Below are 16221 nucleotides of genomic sequence, written 5' to 3' on the forward strand. Positions count from 1 at the left end.
AGGGGAAAGGAGTGCCACAAAGGCCCTGGCCACTATAGCCTCAGGCAGCAGCATGGACACACCGCACTGCGGGACAACCCCTCTGTCCTCAACATGAGGCACAGGCAGCGGCACGTATACAAACATCATCCCCCCGAGCCCAGCGCATGACCAGGAAAAAGACCAGACACTCACGTCTTCCCCTTGTTTCCACAACAATGCGTTTAAAGAGCCGAAATCGCCACCATTTGCACCCCTGACGACTCCTTCCCGCCTCTTCCTTCCCGTATCTCAGCGAGGCGGAGTTACGCATGCGCGGCTGGAGGGTGCGTGCGGCTGGTTTTGGGTGCGCGCGGGAGGCGGCAGAGCTTCTGGAACGTTCTGCGGCGGGCGGTGAGGTTCTGCGGCGGGCGGTGAGGTTCTGCGGCGGGCGGTGAGGTTCTGCGGCTGCTCTGGTGTTGTGTATGGCAAAGTTTACCGTTTTTATTTCTCTGAGGGAGAGTATAATGTTAAGGTGTTAGCTGAGGGTGGAATAAAAGAGAGAATACCGTTTCTTGTCAAGCGTTTCTCGTCTTGCGTGCTTCCTGGCGCCCATGTGGTGCCTTTGTGAGATGGAGTAAGGTCGGGGCAGGGAGTCAGCTGTTCTAGTCAGAGTGCTTGCATCACACCCGTGCTGTCAGAAGGGCGTCCTTTCACCTTTCCCTGTATGTTTGCCCTCAAGGTAGCATTTGCAGTGATCTCCCGTCTTTCTGAGGTGAATAGCGGTGTTGGATGGGTCGTGTGGAGCAAGCCGTGGTGTTCTCATTATCCCCTTAGTAACGGAGAGGCTGTTTCTTAGTTTTGGTGGAACCAGCTTTTTTCTGCGTGTGCCTTAGTGACTTGATAGATCACTTATGGGTTTTATGCTTAGAGGGATGTGAAGAAGTTAGGCTCCTTGCACGTTATTGGCACCGTCTCTTAGCAGTTGTTGTATGAGCACAATTTTACTGCTGGCTTTGGAAGCCTAAGGCTGCTTGCTTGGCTTATCTTTCCTGAAACGTTTTGTTAACTGCTTACTGCAGTGTGAATTCTTCTAAGAAGTAGGCTGAACACTGCTGTGAGGAGTGGCGTGATGTGCACGTCTACAAGAATTAAATGTACATAATCTAGCAAGTGGTGTGTGCTGCTATTGTAGTTCCTAGACACAATCTGTTCTGTTCCTTGTGAAGTGTGGTGTGAAAAACAAGTAGCAATATGTGATATTTTAGTATCGACTAAGGCTGGGACTCGTGTCTGTGTTTATTTCTTGTTAATAATATATTAGATTCTCTCTGGTGCTGGTGTCCATTTGGCGAGGCAGCTAGGTTGTAGCAGTCCTTTAACCAGAATATTTCTTTTGGCCTTCCGGTGTAAAATAACAGCCTATAGGCTGCAAGTAGGTTGAGGATAACAAGTATTTTCTTTTATACAACCACATCAGTTTTTAGTATGTGAATAAGCGTGGATGGCAAATCTCCATTAGGATTCAACATAGTTTGAGGCCTTTTGTACATCTAAATTAGTTATTTAAGCCAGTGCTTTGTACACAAGTACCAAAAGTATGTATTTGCTGTATGCTTCTTAGCTATGCTTCAAAATAAATGGAAGCTTTAAAATAGTTAAACATTTGTTGGTTTCTTACAGTAGTGTTGAAGAAGACGCAACGGCTGGGCATTATGGAAGTCTTGATATTACGGGTATGCTGATGTTTTTGAAAGTTAAGGTGGTTGGTGTTTATTTCAATGAAACTGGGAGTCAGATTTGCAAACAAGATGATACCTTTATTTCTGTTCAGTAGTCATTTCTTATGTGTGGTGGGGATTTATATAGGTTATATTAATTTTCTCACTTCTTTTCAATTTTTGTCTCGATTTCCTCTGAAAAGAAGTTAGTAGGAACGCAGCTAAACCTTAAAATGGAAGGTATCCTGCAAGTATCCCTCAAATGTTGAATGCCCTTATTATCTGAAAAACTGGTATATAAGCGCTTTAAAAAGTTGAGCAGAATGCCATGGCCCTATTTTAAATGAACTGTCTTGTAGACGCTCTGAACCTGAAGAAAATGTGTTGGTGTTTGGTGGTTTTTTGGTTTTTTTTTTTTTTGCATACTCCAGAAATAGTATTCAAGTAAAAAGGTTACATATTTGCAGTTAACTCATTATATTCAGTTAACAAACCTTTTAAATAATGCTGCAACTTTTCAGAATGGATATGGTATTGTGGTACTAAAGAGTGCAAATTGAGAAGTCACTTACTGAACTAAAGCTTTGATCCTGAAGGATGTTTTGTTACTAATATTCTGTATGTTCAATATTAGTTCTCATTATTTGAAGGTACCTTAGTGAAGACTTTAGGTCTTATTTTTACATTCACTGTTCAGATGTTCATAGAGGTATCCTATCACTTCAGGAGAAGATAATGCTACTTGTTATTTTTGTCTACCATTTACACCAGATTGAAGATCCGGGTTGCTTTTGGGTTACTATGAAAGGATGTGGGCCTTATGTAGTTGATGAAATAGAATATAAAAAGCTGAATGCAGAAATGAATCAGTTCTATGACAAATCTTGTGAAGCTGTGGATGAAGTGAAGCCAATAACATTAGAAAAAGACCAGGTAAAATCATTGGTATGTTTCACACATTAAAAATGTGATATTTGCATTGGTTTAGGGGTGAAATACCCAAGATGTGTTAATCTTCTTTTTGTTTGTTTTGTTTTTTTCTAAATTATTGCTATGAAATGGAAAACAACATCTGCATGGGTTATTTTTCCTATGTGTAGCTTCATAACTACATAAGCTGCAGTGCTTAAAAGTAAATCTAGAGCTATATAGTAAATAGCATCTTTTTGCCTGTAATAAAACTAACAGTCAATTTGTTCCATTTACGAGAACCTGTTGTCTTGTTTCTTTTTCAGCTTTGTGTGGTTTTCAGTGAGGAGCTGAAGTGCTGGTGTAGAGCGGTTGTTAAGTCTATCATGTACTGTGCAGACCATTATCAGATAGAATGTTTTCTAGTGGATTATGCAAAATATACTTTTGTTAAATCAAAGGAGTAAGTGTCTTTTTTGAGACAATCACTGAAACGTATGTGGTTGATTAATGCATGTAAATACTGTTAATATTTAGTTAGAAAAATGATCACAAGGCTCTGGTTTAATTGAAGTGTGAGTCCACAAGAAACTGGTAGGCTTTGTCATCGTGGATTCAAGTAGGGCAGTTATGATTGAGATGCACAGTTGCCAGTTAGTGTTGCTGAAACGTACTTTGCTCTGTTATTAAGGGATTCATTAAAAAAAAAAAACAAACCACAATGTAACCCACTGTTTCTAAAATCTTTAAATGTATCTTAAAAAATCTCTTCCGCTTCTCAGCCAAATTTAAGATTCATTTATTTAACAAAATACCCAACAAGAACATTGGTGTTTTTTGTAGTACTCAACAAAATTAAGAAAACTTAATTTAAAATGTTTTCGAACAAATATTTTATAACCCTAAGTTAAAGATCGTTTTGACTTGAATGTTACTGTATCAGAAAGCAACAATGCCATAAGTTTAAAATGTGTTCTTGCAGAACTAAATGCATAATATACTACTTCAGGATAATATAAATTAGAAAAAGAGCAATCTTTTAAGACTCATACGTTTATCACTATAGATGATGTCTTACTGGTTACTTACTGGTTACTTGGTCTCCCACCAAGCCATGTGTAAGGAATAATTGTGTAGCTAACACTAGAGTTGACCAATATATAAATATTTTTTAAGGATAAGGAGTACAACTGCAAATAGGTCTATTAATTTCTTCCTTAATAATTTTAGTCATGTATTATTTCTTACTGAGAAGTAAGAGTTGTCAAATGGCATGTGTAGTGCCAGAAAACATCTGTGTAGTATCACGAAAAGACTTTAAACTGGACTTTCTCTGCTAAATAGAAAGTGTGGAGTTTCACAGTGGAGCCAGACATCTGGAGGAAATGTGATGTCACATATAGGATAATGAAAGGATGTATGTGAAGCACCAGTGACTTTTGGAGAATGTGATCTATAAAATGAGATTTTTTTGTTGTTTTTAAGCGTCCGAGTTGCAGTGGAAGCATTTACGCAAATCCCATTTAGAGCAAAAAAATGTAGATTGTATTGCACAAAGCCAGTGACATTGCGCATCAACTTTTGTGAAGATACAGCAAAAATAGTGTAAGTAGATTTCAGTAATTGTGTTCTAGTCATACATTTCTTAGATGTTAAATTTCATTCAAGAATAAAACATTTCTTTTTTACAAGAGCAATTCATTAATAAGATTCCTTCCCTAATCATTTGGGGTTTATTTTTTCATCTATTTGAATCTTTTGATATTTGTGTAGAAACTTTAAGAAATTTTGTTGAGCATTTGGCAGTTCTTGCCCTTTGTTTACCATCCCAGAGCTGTGTTACTTGATTGCTAGCACGTGAGCTTATAAAATCATAGAATCATAGAATTGCTCAGGTTGGAAAGGACCTTCAAGATCATCAAGTCCAACCGTAACTTAACCATACTGCTCTAACAACCCACCACTAAATCATCTCCCCGAGCACCACATCCAAACGGTTTTTAAACACATTCAGGGATGGTGACTCAACCACCTCCCTGGGGAGCCTGTTCCAGTGCTTAACAACCCTTTCTGTAAAGAAGTTTTTCCTGATATCCAACCTAAACCTCCGCTGGTGCAACTTGAGGCCATTTCCCCTTGTCCTGTCACCAGTGAGAAGAGACCAGCCCCGCTCTCATTGCAGTCACCTTTCAGGTATTTGAAGAGAGCAGTAAGGTCTCCCTTCAGTCTCCTCTTCTCCAGACTAAACAGCCCCAGTTCCTTTAGTCGCTCCTCGTAGGGCATATTCTCCAAGCCCTTCCCCAGCCTTGTTGCCCTTCTTTGGACCTGCTCCAGCACCTCAATGTCCTTTCTGTACTGGGGCGCCCAAAACTGAACACAATACTCGAGGCCTCACCAATGCTGAGTACAGGGGCAGGATTACTTCCTAGTCCTGCTCACCACATCATTCCTGATACAAGCCAGGATGCCATTGGCCTTCTTGGCCACCTGGGCACACGGTTGGCTCATGTTCAGCCGACTGTCCATCAACACACCAAGATCCCTTTCTGTCAGGCAGCTTTCCAGCCACTCCTCCCCAGGCCTGTAGGGTTGCCTGGGGTTGTTGTGACCAAAGTGCAGGACTTGACACTTGGCCCTGTTGAAACTCATACGGTTTACCTTGGCCCATCGATGCAGTCTATCCAGGTCCCTCTGTAAAGCCTTTCTACCCTCAGGCAGATCAACACTCCCTCCCAACTTGGTGTCATCTGCAAACATACTGAGGGTGCACTCAATCCCCTCATCAAGATCATTGATTAAGATGTTGAGTAGAATATCTACCAGTTCATCCTTCTGTGTTCTTTCTTGGGGTGCTCATCTTATTACTGACTGTCTTATTTGTGGTTATTACAAATCCTGGCTGAACTGAAGTTGTAATAATGTTTTTAGATGGCTTTTTTTCCCCATTTTCTGTCTTCTGAAATGCTTTGGACTCCTGTTGTATTTGTGATCTTTGTGTCATTCTTGGAGGACTGGAAAAAAGGTTTTCTCTACAACCTACTCATAAAGAGGAACACTTGAATGTTCTTATTTAAAATTACAGAATGTTATTGTCAAAGATCTGTCAGATGTGATTATATCATGGGGCTGCAGAGGATGGCAATGACAGAATTTAAGTTTTGTTGCAATCCTTTAAGTTTTTAGAATTTCAATGTTTATAAAGTGCTCATTTAAAATTGTTCAACACTTATTTCAAGTAATTAATATGTTCCATACATGGATTCTTGCTTTATTTCTTTCTATACTATTTTATTTCTAACTGGTTTGTTTTGTTGGGGATATATCCATCATACATTGGCAAAGCAATATACATTAATTTTCAAGTTGTTTGTTTTAGGAATTAATTGATACATCAAAACCAAAGTTATTTTCAAAGTATTAAGTTTCTGCTAATGTTTCTATTAGATGCAGTTCTTGAGACTTAGAACACGAAATTGTCAAGTCATGCTACATGCCTCACTATCCAGATTACCATTTGTATTTATGATGGTGTGGGGTAACTGCTTGTGTTTATTTTCCTAGACCAGCCAAAAGATGGGATAATGCTGCTACGCAGTATTTTCAAAGTCTTCTGCAAGGTAAAAATCCTGTCAGAATCATCATTGGCACTTCTGTTCTGGGGAAAAATAAGTTGTCAGGGAAACATAGAACTTCATTTTTAATTTTCACGAAATTCTTTTTAGAAATGAGTTGCACAATTCTTTTTTTTTCTGTATGAATCGACTTAGCCAAAATTATATGTAGACCTGCATCTTGAGTACTGTGGGCTTCCATTCTGCATAAATTGTGGCAGGTGTCTAATTTGTGTCTTTTTCTGGGTTCACTGGGCATGCTGAATAAGGTAGAAATCATGTAACAGCTGTTTTAAACAGTGGTGCCTTTCTTTGTATTTGGCTTAATTCTTTGAATCAGCTTTAAAGCTGTCTTTGCTAGTTGTGTGACAGGGATATAAAACACCAGCTCAGAAGAGATTATCTTGATTATAGTTGCATTATCAAATGCATTGTGCTCAAAGTAGTTTCTAAGCAAGCTGAAATGGTTTGCTCTCTGGTCTGTTCAGTTCCTTAGTCGTGTGTGGTGGTTCAGTAGCTCATCCAGACTTTCTCATGTCAAGCATTCTATTTTGATATGAGAGAGCTTTTGATTTTCCAAAACAGTTCTTTGCTGAGCTTGTCTGATCTCATGTGCTTCTACTGAAAAACTTCCTACCTGCTTACTTGCAAATACGATATACTCAATACAAAATGAGATTTGGGAAGGAGTGGATGAGTTCGTAATAACAGTAAGGACTGTTTAGGCTAATAATTTCACACCCCAGTGGGAATATTGCACTCTTCATTATGTAAATTGTACTGTTTATTTGCATATCTAAGTGTCAAATATTGCTATGCAAAATAAAGGTTAGTAGGGAGCAACAGTGACGTTAACTTGGTTTCAAACATTCCCAGACTGCTGAAAACAATATTATAAGCTCTTAATTATTATTGCTGGTACGTTATTAGTGTATGCATCAGAAATACTTCATAATTTAATAACGCATAATTTATCAGTTAGGTTTTTTGTTTAATTAATACCCTAACAAAACTTGGCAGATGTGCAAATATGCCTTCTTTCAGAAAAAGTGTCCAAGTGGGAAAGTATGCCTTTGTACTGATCTGCGGGTGGAATATAAATACTTCTGGTATATGACTAGAACTGGTATCTGTGGACCAGTCATTGGTCTGTTCCAACTCTCAGTCTTCCTTCAGAGACTGAGAACAATGGTTTTTCTAATTTTAAGGTTTTACTGCCTTGTTAGAGTCCTGTTCCATTTAAAAATTAAAACATTTGTACTAGTTTCTCTTGGAAGTAATAGATTACACTCATCTAATTGTTTTTTCTATCTTTGCATGCTTGAAAAATACTGATAAGAGGTTAATGTATCTCCTTGTTTATTGTTACTTTTTAGCAACTACCCAAATCAAAGCAAAGTTATGTACTGTGGAAGATAACACATTTCATGTAATTCTTTATGTGACAATAGAAGATGAAAAGGTAGGTTACTTCAGTGTCTGCAAACCTGCTGATACACTTCACAATATAAATCTTAATTTTGCAATTTTTAAGGCATTACGAACGAGTTTTGTCATTTACAGTAAGTGCTGTGTTACTTATAAAGAGATTTCAGTCATGTTAAAAATGGAAGTAATAGAGTAAGTTATTCTCATAATTGTTACTATCCTTAATTTCAAAAAAGAAGCAAATATTATAAGGGTACCTATATTAGGAAGAGACTTTGATTTTAAAAATTGCCAAATATATTAAAAATATGTGAATGCTAATATTAGTGTTGAAACCAGAGCACTTTCACTTTAAGGTAGAATTAGTGGAGGTAACTTTGAATGAATTTTAATTATTCTGGGTAAGGTTTTGTGTACTATTTTATTTTCTGTGTTGGTGTGTGTTTGTTATTTGTTTTTCTATTCCATTGGATTTCCTTCAGCTGTAATGTATAGCTGTTTTTGGAGGTTATAACACTGAACTGCACAGTAAAACTGCATATATTTTAGGATCTGGTACCTGTTTTAAACTACAGCATATTTTCTTTGCTTAAAACAAAGTGGAGTAATGTCTTCGAGATTCTTGAAGAGGTATTGAAAATTATTTATGCCAAATTAGTGTGCATCCATGGTGAGATGTAACTTTACAATAAAAATATGCAAATAGCAATTAAATTGGATGGCTATGTGAATTATTTAGTACACTTCTATGCCTTTTTGGTGTTTGTTAACAGTATTGCTTTTGTTTAAAACTTCATCCTTAAACCTTAGGAGAAACTAGCACCACTTGTCGAAATGCGTAACTTCTCATACTCCACTGCAGCTACCATCAGGCTTAAGCAGCTGCACTGTAGGCATAAAACAATTATTTGCATCTGTTTGGAGTATTCTGCCAACAATTCTAGCACTGGAGCTGTGGTTTTCCTCATAGACAGTAACTTTTCAGGTATGCGTGAAGTCTAAGACCTTCTGTCGGTTCGGAATCTTAATTGGTACTAGAGTCACTGTCTCTGAGCCAGTGGAGTTCTAGAGTCGTAGGTATAGTAATACTTTTTCTTTGCCACGCTTTGATTCCCTCTGAGTCAAAAGAAGAACCTGCTTTACTGCTTAATAGTTTTGAATTTTTAGGGCTGACAGAAAAGGTTAATGGAGTAGAAAAATGTCATGCTTCTCCAGAAAATTGCAGCTAATTAAAATCTGTTTAGAGAAGATACTGGAAGATAAGGCTGCCTTTCCTATTCTGGATTTAACATGATTCAAAAAGCACTAATACTGATTAAGTGTTACTACTGTATAAAGCTTGAAATACACTCTAAGCAAGTATGTGATATTGATACTGGTCAAGCATCATCTTTTTTTTTTTTTTAGGTATGCATTAATGATGATCTTGTTTCAAAGAACTTTGCTCATTTTGAGGAAGCTGAGGAGAATATTCGAAGTCCAGCAAAAGAACAAGAGAACCAGACATCATTAAATATTGATTCTCCTCTGATAAAAATTAATCCAGCGCTTGCTCTCAGGCCAGTGCAGTTGCAAGAGAAGGTACCAATGAATCTTGAAGCAGGTGGGAACAATGTATGTCAGAAACTTATAATATGTTATGTGTCTTTAATTGGATATATTGAACCTGCGTCTGCTGTCTCAGTTCGAATCCAGTAATTGGATCAAACAACATTGTTAGCAAAAGATGTGTATGAACTGAGAGTGAATTGTATTGGTGTTTGTTAATGTGCTTAATAGCATTGGGTATTATAGAAATTACTTGTCTGATGTTTTTGCGTTTGGATGGGTTTATTTTAAACAGAAGTAATTGTAAAACTATCGGGTTTACAAATTGTGCCGCTTGTAGTGATACAAGTCCTTTAAAAGGTGTGCAACTTTCCATCCTGATGGAGATTTTTTTTTTCTATTAGCAAATGATACAAAAAACTAAATAAAAAAAACAGTGGCAGCTGTGGCTATGAACAACAATAATGGTTTTTCATTTGTTCAGATAACTTGAAAATTTCTGACCATCTTCTTCCTAGGTCGTACTATTTCTGGTTCTCTTGAAAAGACATACCAAAGGTCAAACATGGATCTGAAGGAAAATAATGAATCTGTAAGTATTGTGTTTTGTAATAATTTATCAAAGGTGAATTTGATTAAACATACATCAAGTAGATAAGAAATACTGTAGTCATCTGGCCAGTTCTTCTGCATAACATAGATCTGTGAGACTGCACTAATTCTTTGTACAGTTGAAGTAGGATGTTCTCTATTTAAATGGTGGAACATTAAAAAAAAAAGTACACTGTAGTCCTTGAAAAGATTGTGCCTTCTTTTTCTGCTCTTTGGCTATGGTTTTACAAAGATGATAGCTGTCTACGGTAGGACTTTCAGTTTTCTGAATATGAAAGGCGAGCTTTAGTGCTGTCCTGAAAACAAAATAGTCATTATGCTATAGCGTGGTATATGTTGCTAAACGTTCCTTGGAGTTATTCTTACTTGTTCATTAATACTTCTAATGTCCAATCTACTTTATTGCTAAAATTTTTTTTGCTTGCTGTTGTTTTCTGAACTGTTTTAAAGAGATCAGCACGGGAGCGTTGAATTGGTTGCATTACACGGTTGAAGATATTTACAATATCAGTGAGAGGAAGGGAGTATGAATCCCTAAATTACAGCCAAATAATGACTGGTAAATTGATCCAGTCTCTGCTTTTCAAAGAGTGAGCGTGCTATTTTTTGTCATTTTATGCTAGATGATTTAAAGGAGAAATTTACTTTTCTGATAGCAGTGTAGTTACACTGTTAGTTCTTTTGTCAGCTTGGAGGGAAAAATGAGTTTTATAGAAGCTCTGATTTTTTTTCTTTAGTTTTGCTGAGCATTGGAGGGTAACAACCACTACAGAACTTAAAGTGAAATAACTTCAGAGATTTTTGAGGGGGGGGAAAAAAAGGAAGTAATATTGTTAGTAGTTGATGATTATCCTGCTCTGCTTCTGTAACATTCTGTGAACAGCCAGCTGAACTATCTTTTACAGCTACTTGATGTTTTATTATGTATTGTCTTCAGTACTATCTTCTGCTTACGTGATTTCAGAGATTTCAAGACCTTTTTGAAAGAAGCTTTGTTTGTCTTAGCAACAAAATTGAGCCAACTTCAATTTTGGAAAAAGCACCACTTCATGATAATCTGAAAAAGGTAACACCAATATCTGATTTTACGCTGAATTTCTCCTAACAAGTGTATTGTGTCCTCACCTTATAAAACGAAATACGCTACAATAATAATACTTCATTTTGATTGAGGAATGTCTTAGGATGTTTTTCATGTGATGAAATAAATGAAGTTTTAAGGAGATGCTGACACAGCTGTAAGAGTCGTATTGGTTTCTACTTTTGTATTAGCATCAGTCATGTCATTTTAATATAGTAATTTAACTCATTTTTGTCATATTGTGTGTTTAGGATCTTTATTATGAAATGAATCAAAAAGCTCTTAAAACACTCCATGTTTTGTCTGGTTTTGGAAATATATTGGTACACTGTTTTCACATGGAACTCTTAATATCTCATTCTTTAGGAACTTGCTCAGGAAAAGTTTTTAGGCCCTAATTTCACAGAATCTTACTGTTGGCCAGCAGTAGCTCGAGGATGTGACGTAGTTGCCATCTCGTATCAAGGAAATGACCCTTTCTTATATATTCCACCGGTTCTTGCTTTCTTGCAAGTGGAAAGCTGCTACAAAGCCTTGCCGAAAAGAAATGGTGTATGTATATGTTAAAGTACTATCAGATTTTCTGTTCTGAAGTGCAGATGTAGTATAATAATGCAAAAAATAGTAGATATCTAAAATGTATGTATCTAATGTGATCTTGATGAAGTTTGCCAGTTTATATAAGTCCTCTGCATAAAAGCTTACACAGTTGGACTTCATGGATGTAGCAGTCAAAGAAATATCAATACTTAACAAGTGATTATTGTTGCATCGCTTTGATATTTAAGCTCTATTTTTACAAGGTTAGTCTGTTTTCACTGAGTTCATATCTGTATTAGCTGTTTGAAATAATGAAAATTGTTCTCTAACTTGTATTAGATCACAGAAGCATAGAACTATTGAAGTTGTAAGGGTCTTCTGTGGAGATGATGTAGTGCAGCCTGAGTAAGATCGGATGAGGCTGCTATTAAATTTTGAGACTTTTTATGCTAGTTACTGCATGCGTCCTTCTTGTCTCAAGGTAACCTGGCAAATGATTCCTTGGATCTGTAACATCTGCGTTTATTAGATGATGCAGTACTAAAAGTCTAGTCTTGGAAACTCTTAAAGGCATGTTTTTCAGGCTTTATCTTTGCCCTAAATGTTGGAATAGTACAGCTCTAGATAAAAGTTGAGGGTTGTAAGTAATACGATGTAAATTGTGTGTGTACGCATGTAGCCGCTGGTGCTTATTTTATGTCCTGGCTGGAGGAAGGCACAGATTGTTTTTGAGTTACTGAAAAAATACAGCAGATGCTCCAGACTGCTTCATCCAGTGTTGATATTACTTGGGAAGAAAAAAGAAGAAGCTGAAGCAGTGAAAATCCAAGGATGTAAGAGTGCTTTTTTATTTTCTTAATTATGCTTGGAAACAATGTGGGCTGTCTTAATGTCAGGAAATTGTGAAAGAAGTAATTAATAATTAAGTTACTTATTTATAAATTGATGATACTGTCTCTTTAATGCTGTAACTCCATAGCGATATGTGTGAAGTTCAGTGGTACTATTTAACAGTAAATTGTATTAAGGTTGTTTTACAACCTCCATGTCTTTTTTTTTTTTTAATGAACTCCTTAATAATTACATTTTCGCCAGGTTAGCAGTAGGGATTTCATGAAGATTATACCATATTAGGACTGATCATGGCCATGATTGTTTTAAAACTAAATTTGTAATAGCTTTTTGTAGATACCCGAGCATCTGTTTTTACACCCCTTATTAAGTTTAAGTGCCTGGATTAAGATGCCTTAAAACCTGTTTGTATGTTTACACGCATCAGGGTTGTGTGTTTAAGTTACAATGTGTGTTTGATACCTTTTTTTTTATTTTCTAATGGGGAGGCTGCTCTTGTAAGTAGTTAAACATTTAAATTCTGCATGTCTGCTTCTGAAGTTTTCTTTTCCTGAAGTCTGTTACCTTATTGGAAAATGAAATGGCATCCTACTTCATTAACTTGTTATGTTCAGGCTTCTCACATTTTCTAAAATTCTGTAACTTCCTGGCACTTAGTATTAAGGAGCAGAAATAGATTTTCTTTACATTACTTGAGGTTTGACATATAAGAGTGGACATCTTAACTGCCCCATTACAGAAATGTTTCATTATCTTATTGTCCCTGAGTATATGTAGAATCATACAGGTTAGAGAAGGGTACCTTAAGAGATTGTCTAGTGGTCTTGTTGTGCCCTTCAATGTTTTTACTTGTATTCTTTGAAGTTACAAATTAAAAATACTAACAGCTTTTTCCTCTAACTTGTAGGTGAAATAATTGTGACTACACCATATAGCCTCCTGAGATTGTATGAATATCACCTTTTATTGTTTTGTAGACTCTGCCATCTTATTTTGGATGAAATTGAAGTACTGTTCTCTGAAGCTGCTGAAGAGGTAAATGGGTTGTGCATTCTGATGGTAAAATGCCTTTCAGTTCTAGTGCCCCTCGCAGTGTTGAAGATAGTGGATGGCAATGCAGATGCCAGCTTTCTTCTACCCCATTGGCAGAGTTTTGAAAAGATGAAGGAATTAAAAAGAAAAATAGAATTGTATATGTATTTCTGGTAGACTGAAACACTGGAAAAATATATTTATAGTCTTATAGTCTGTTGTAGTAGAAATGCTAAGTCATGGTCTGAACCAGTGATTAGGGCCAACCCAGGGGAGCTCTGGAAGGTGTAGGGCCAGGATCCACCCCTTCCCAGCCCTCATTTAAGGGTTGGCAGTGGAGGTAAGGGTATCTCACTGGAGATCCCTGCCTACCTGAGGCCTTCTTTACTTTGTGTCCGCAGCTGCTGCATTTGGGCTTATCCTTGCTTGCTGCAGCCTGAGAATTTGCTACCCTGCTATCATTGCTGTGTTTTCCATCGCATTATAGCATTACATCTATTAATCTAACTTCCTTTGGTTTTCATTTTATTTTCTGGTTGGGTTTTTTAATTATTATTTAGAAATCTGTCTTGTCTTGCTTCTTGCCACTGCACCATTATGCTTTCTTCACTTGCTCTGAGTGGACTCGGAAACGTTTGGATTGTTTTCAGTTTGGTAGCAGTACCTTCATTGTAGGAATCTTTAATCTCCTTTCAAGATTTGCATTATCTATCTGTAAGGAACTTTGTTTTCCTTCTTATCAGTTGTCATAATGTTTCTATCAGATGTCATGAACAGTTGTAGTTCAAGAGCACTCTCCTCCTTAGTTAAGGTAAGCTCCTTAGTTTTTGTAAAGCGAGGCGGAAGTGAATGACTACAGTCAGAAGTAATCAAAATGACTTCTCCTGGGCCTTGCTGTCACTGTAGGCAAGGAGAAGCTGATCCCAGTGTTCTCAGAATCCTGGAAGAGGAATAGCATTAAGTTACCAGCTGATTAGGTTGTATATGCATCTTCCTAGCCTTCGAATAACAGTTCCTGTCTTAAGGTGATTTTTTTATCAAGGTCCTGTTGACCTGCAACATTGGATTATTCTTCTATTTTCTAGTAGAATTTTTTGTAAATGACTTAGCTTCTTTGGTTCTTAGAGGTATTATCCGTGATCAATTAATGCCATCAGTTTGAGAGAGGGTGTAGGTTTGTTTGTATGCATGTGCACGCAATTTCTTCATGTTCTCTTCTCACTTTCTTCTTGCTTCTGAAGGTGTTCAAATAATAGGGTGAAAGTGCGCAAACCACAAACTTTGTTTCGGGATATAAAACTTGAGTTTTGTTGGTTTGGTGGTGTGGAGTTTTTGTGTCAGGAAGAACAGAGTATTCTGCTGCTTTTACAGACTCGGGATGGAATAAGATTGTAAATTTTTTTTGTTTTACAGGTTTTTATTATATTAGATTACTACAAGAAAAACCTCATTACTGAGGAATGGAAGTATTCGCCACATCAAATTATTGCTGTTGGAACTCAGTGGAATAAGCATATAGGAAGCTTAATAAAGGAGTTCATGAATGATCCTTACATTGTGATAACAGCTTTGGAAGAAGCTTCCATTTATGGAAATGTGCAACAGGTAAAAACTTGGAGATGATGTCATTATTTGTTAACTAATATATTCTGTTGTTTATAATGATCAAGTTCAGTATACATAGCTGCCTGGTTTTTTGTTTGTTTTGACTGGGTAGTGCTGGAATTGTGATTTGGGTTGCTCAGGTGTACCTCCCACATGAACTGAGGTGGTTCTTGAGAAACACACACAAAATAATCTCTGCATTAGCTGAATGTGATTTAAGTTTCTTTCTAGCACTGAGGTGAAGATATTCCCTCAGCTGTCCACTGTAATGCAAATGAGTCTGAATTTTATGTAATTGCAAACCGTATAGTTTGTGACAAAAAAAATTGGGAAGATCTTGTACTGGTTGATTGTGAGTGGCAGAACTACAAGGCAATTTTTCCTAAAATACAGCTACTAAAAAAACACTTTCACTGTGGTATGCCATGCAGCGAAAAACTTACTTTTTTTTAAATCTTAAGATATTGAGAGCTCTTAGAGGTGCTTGTTAATTTAATTGCTGGTAAATCCAGTGGAGCCTTTAAGAATAATAATATAAAAGGTTTTAAGTACAGCCTGAATTCTGCTGCTAAAAATAGTTTAGAATTGAAAGTTTTGAGAAACTTGAAACATTAGGTATTCTAAGTCTGAAATTAAAGAACACATCCCTTCCTGTGAGAAGTCTAATAAATGGTTAAGCAGAAATGAAACTGTCAGTATTTTGATGCTTTATTTAATAGAAGTATTGCCAGGAGTGCAGCATGCTTTTTGGATTGTTTAGGTCTTAATTAAAAATCTTAAAAAATTAAGATTTTTTTTTTAGTGGTACTTGAAAATGCCAAAGTTCAATTGAAAAATTATTTAAAACTGAATGAGTGAAAAATCATAGCTGTAATTTTAATGGAGCATTTTTTCAAATGCTTAAATACAGGATTTTAATTCTGATGTGAATATATTCTTCTGGAAGCTGTTGGAAGTTTATCTCTGTGAGAATTGTATTTTCTCTTAAATTTAAGAGCAACCATTTACCTTTACTATCGTGATTTAGGCCATATTATATAAGAATGCACAGTACTCATTCAAAGGAAAAATGTAGTAAAATATGTATAGATTGTATTAATTTTCAGGCATCTATTTTATATCAATTTCTAGGTTGTGCAGTATTGTGTGAGCAGTGAGAGAACTGCTGTGTTACTCAAAATATTGGATTTCACCCCTAATAATCTTCAGAAGGTGCTGGTTTTCACAAATTCCGTAGATGAAGTAGAAACAGTACATAAGGTAACAACAAAGTACCTAAATTTATGTATAAGTGCAGCCTTCTTTAATTGTTAAGATACATCAA

General features: G+C 36.5%; 1 protein-coding gene across 9 annotated transcripts in view; it reads left to right on the forward strand.

The window, feature by feature from the left end:
- TDRD12 (tudor domain containing 12) overlaps positions 1 to 16221 on the forward strand; it is a 30352-nt gene that overhangs the window by 3072 nt on the left and 11059 nt on the right. For 2 of the 9 annotated variants that reach the window (XM_021408391.1, XM_021408392.1), the window contains exons 3-16: positions 1642 to 1694; positions 2451 to 2624; positions 2915 to 3051; positions 4074 to 4193; positions 6150 to 6205; positions 7576 to 7661; positions 9035 to 9230; positions 9694 to 9767; positions 10752 to 10853; positions 11235 to 11420; positions 12088 to 12241; positions 13168 to 13295; positions 14706 to 14897; positions 16029 to 16157. In XM_021408391.1, coding sequence (XP_021264066.1) covers positions 1642 to 1694; positions 2451 to 2624; positions 2915 to 3051; positions 4074 to 4193; positions 6150 to 6205; positions 7576 to 7661; positions 9035 to 9230; positions 9694 to 9767; positions 10752 to 10853; positions 11235 to 11420; positions 12088 to 12241; positions 13168 to 13295; positions 14706 to 14897; positions 16029 to 16157 — 1787 coding nt within the window. Of the gene's footprint in view, positions 1 to 169; positions 442 to 1641; positions 1695 to 2450; positions 2625 to 2914; positions 3052 to 4073; positions 4194 to 6149; positions 6206 to 7575; positions 7662 to 9034; positions 9231 to 9693; positions 9768 to 10751; positions 10854 to 11234; positions 11421 to 12087; positions 12242 to 13167; positions 13296 to 14705; positions 14898 to 16028; positions 16158 to 16221 lie in introns of those variants that run through there. The other 7 variants (XM_021408393.1, XM_021408395.1, XM_021408400.1 and 4 more) reach the window with 7 other exon arrangements.

This window comes from Numida meleagris, chromosome 10 (assembly GCF_002078875.1).
Source record: "Numida meleagris isolate 19003 breed g44 Domestic line chromosome 10, NumMel1.0, whole genome shotgun sequence".
Taxonomy (NCBI): Eukaryota; Metazoa; Chordata; class Aves; order Galliformes; family Numididae; genus Numida; species Numida meleagris.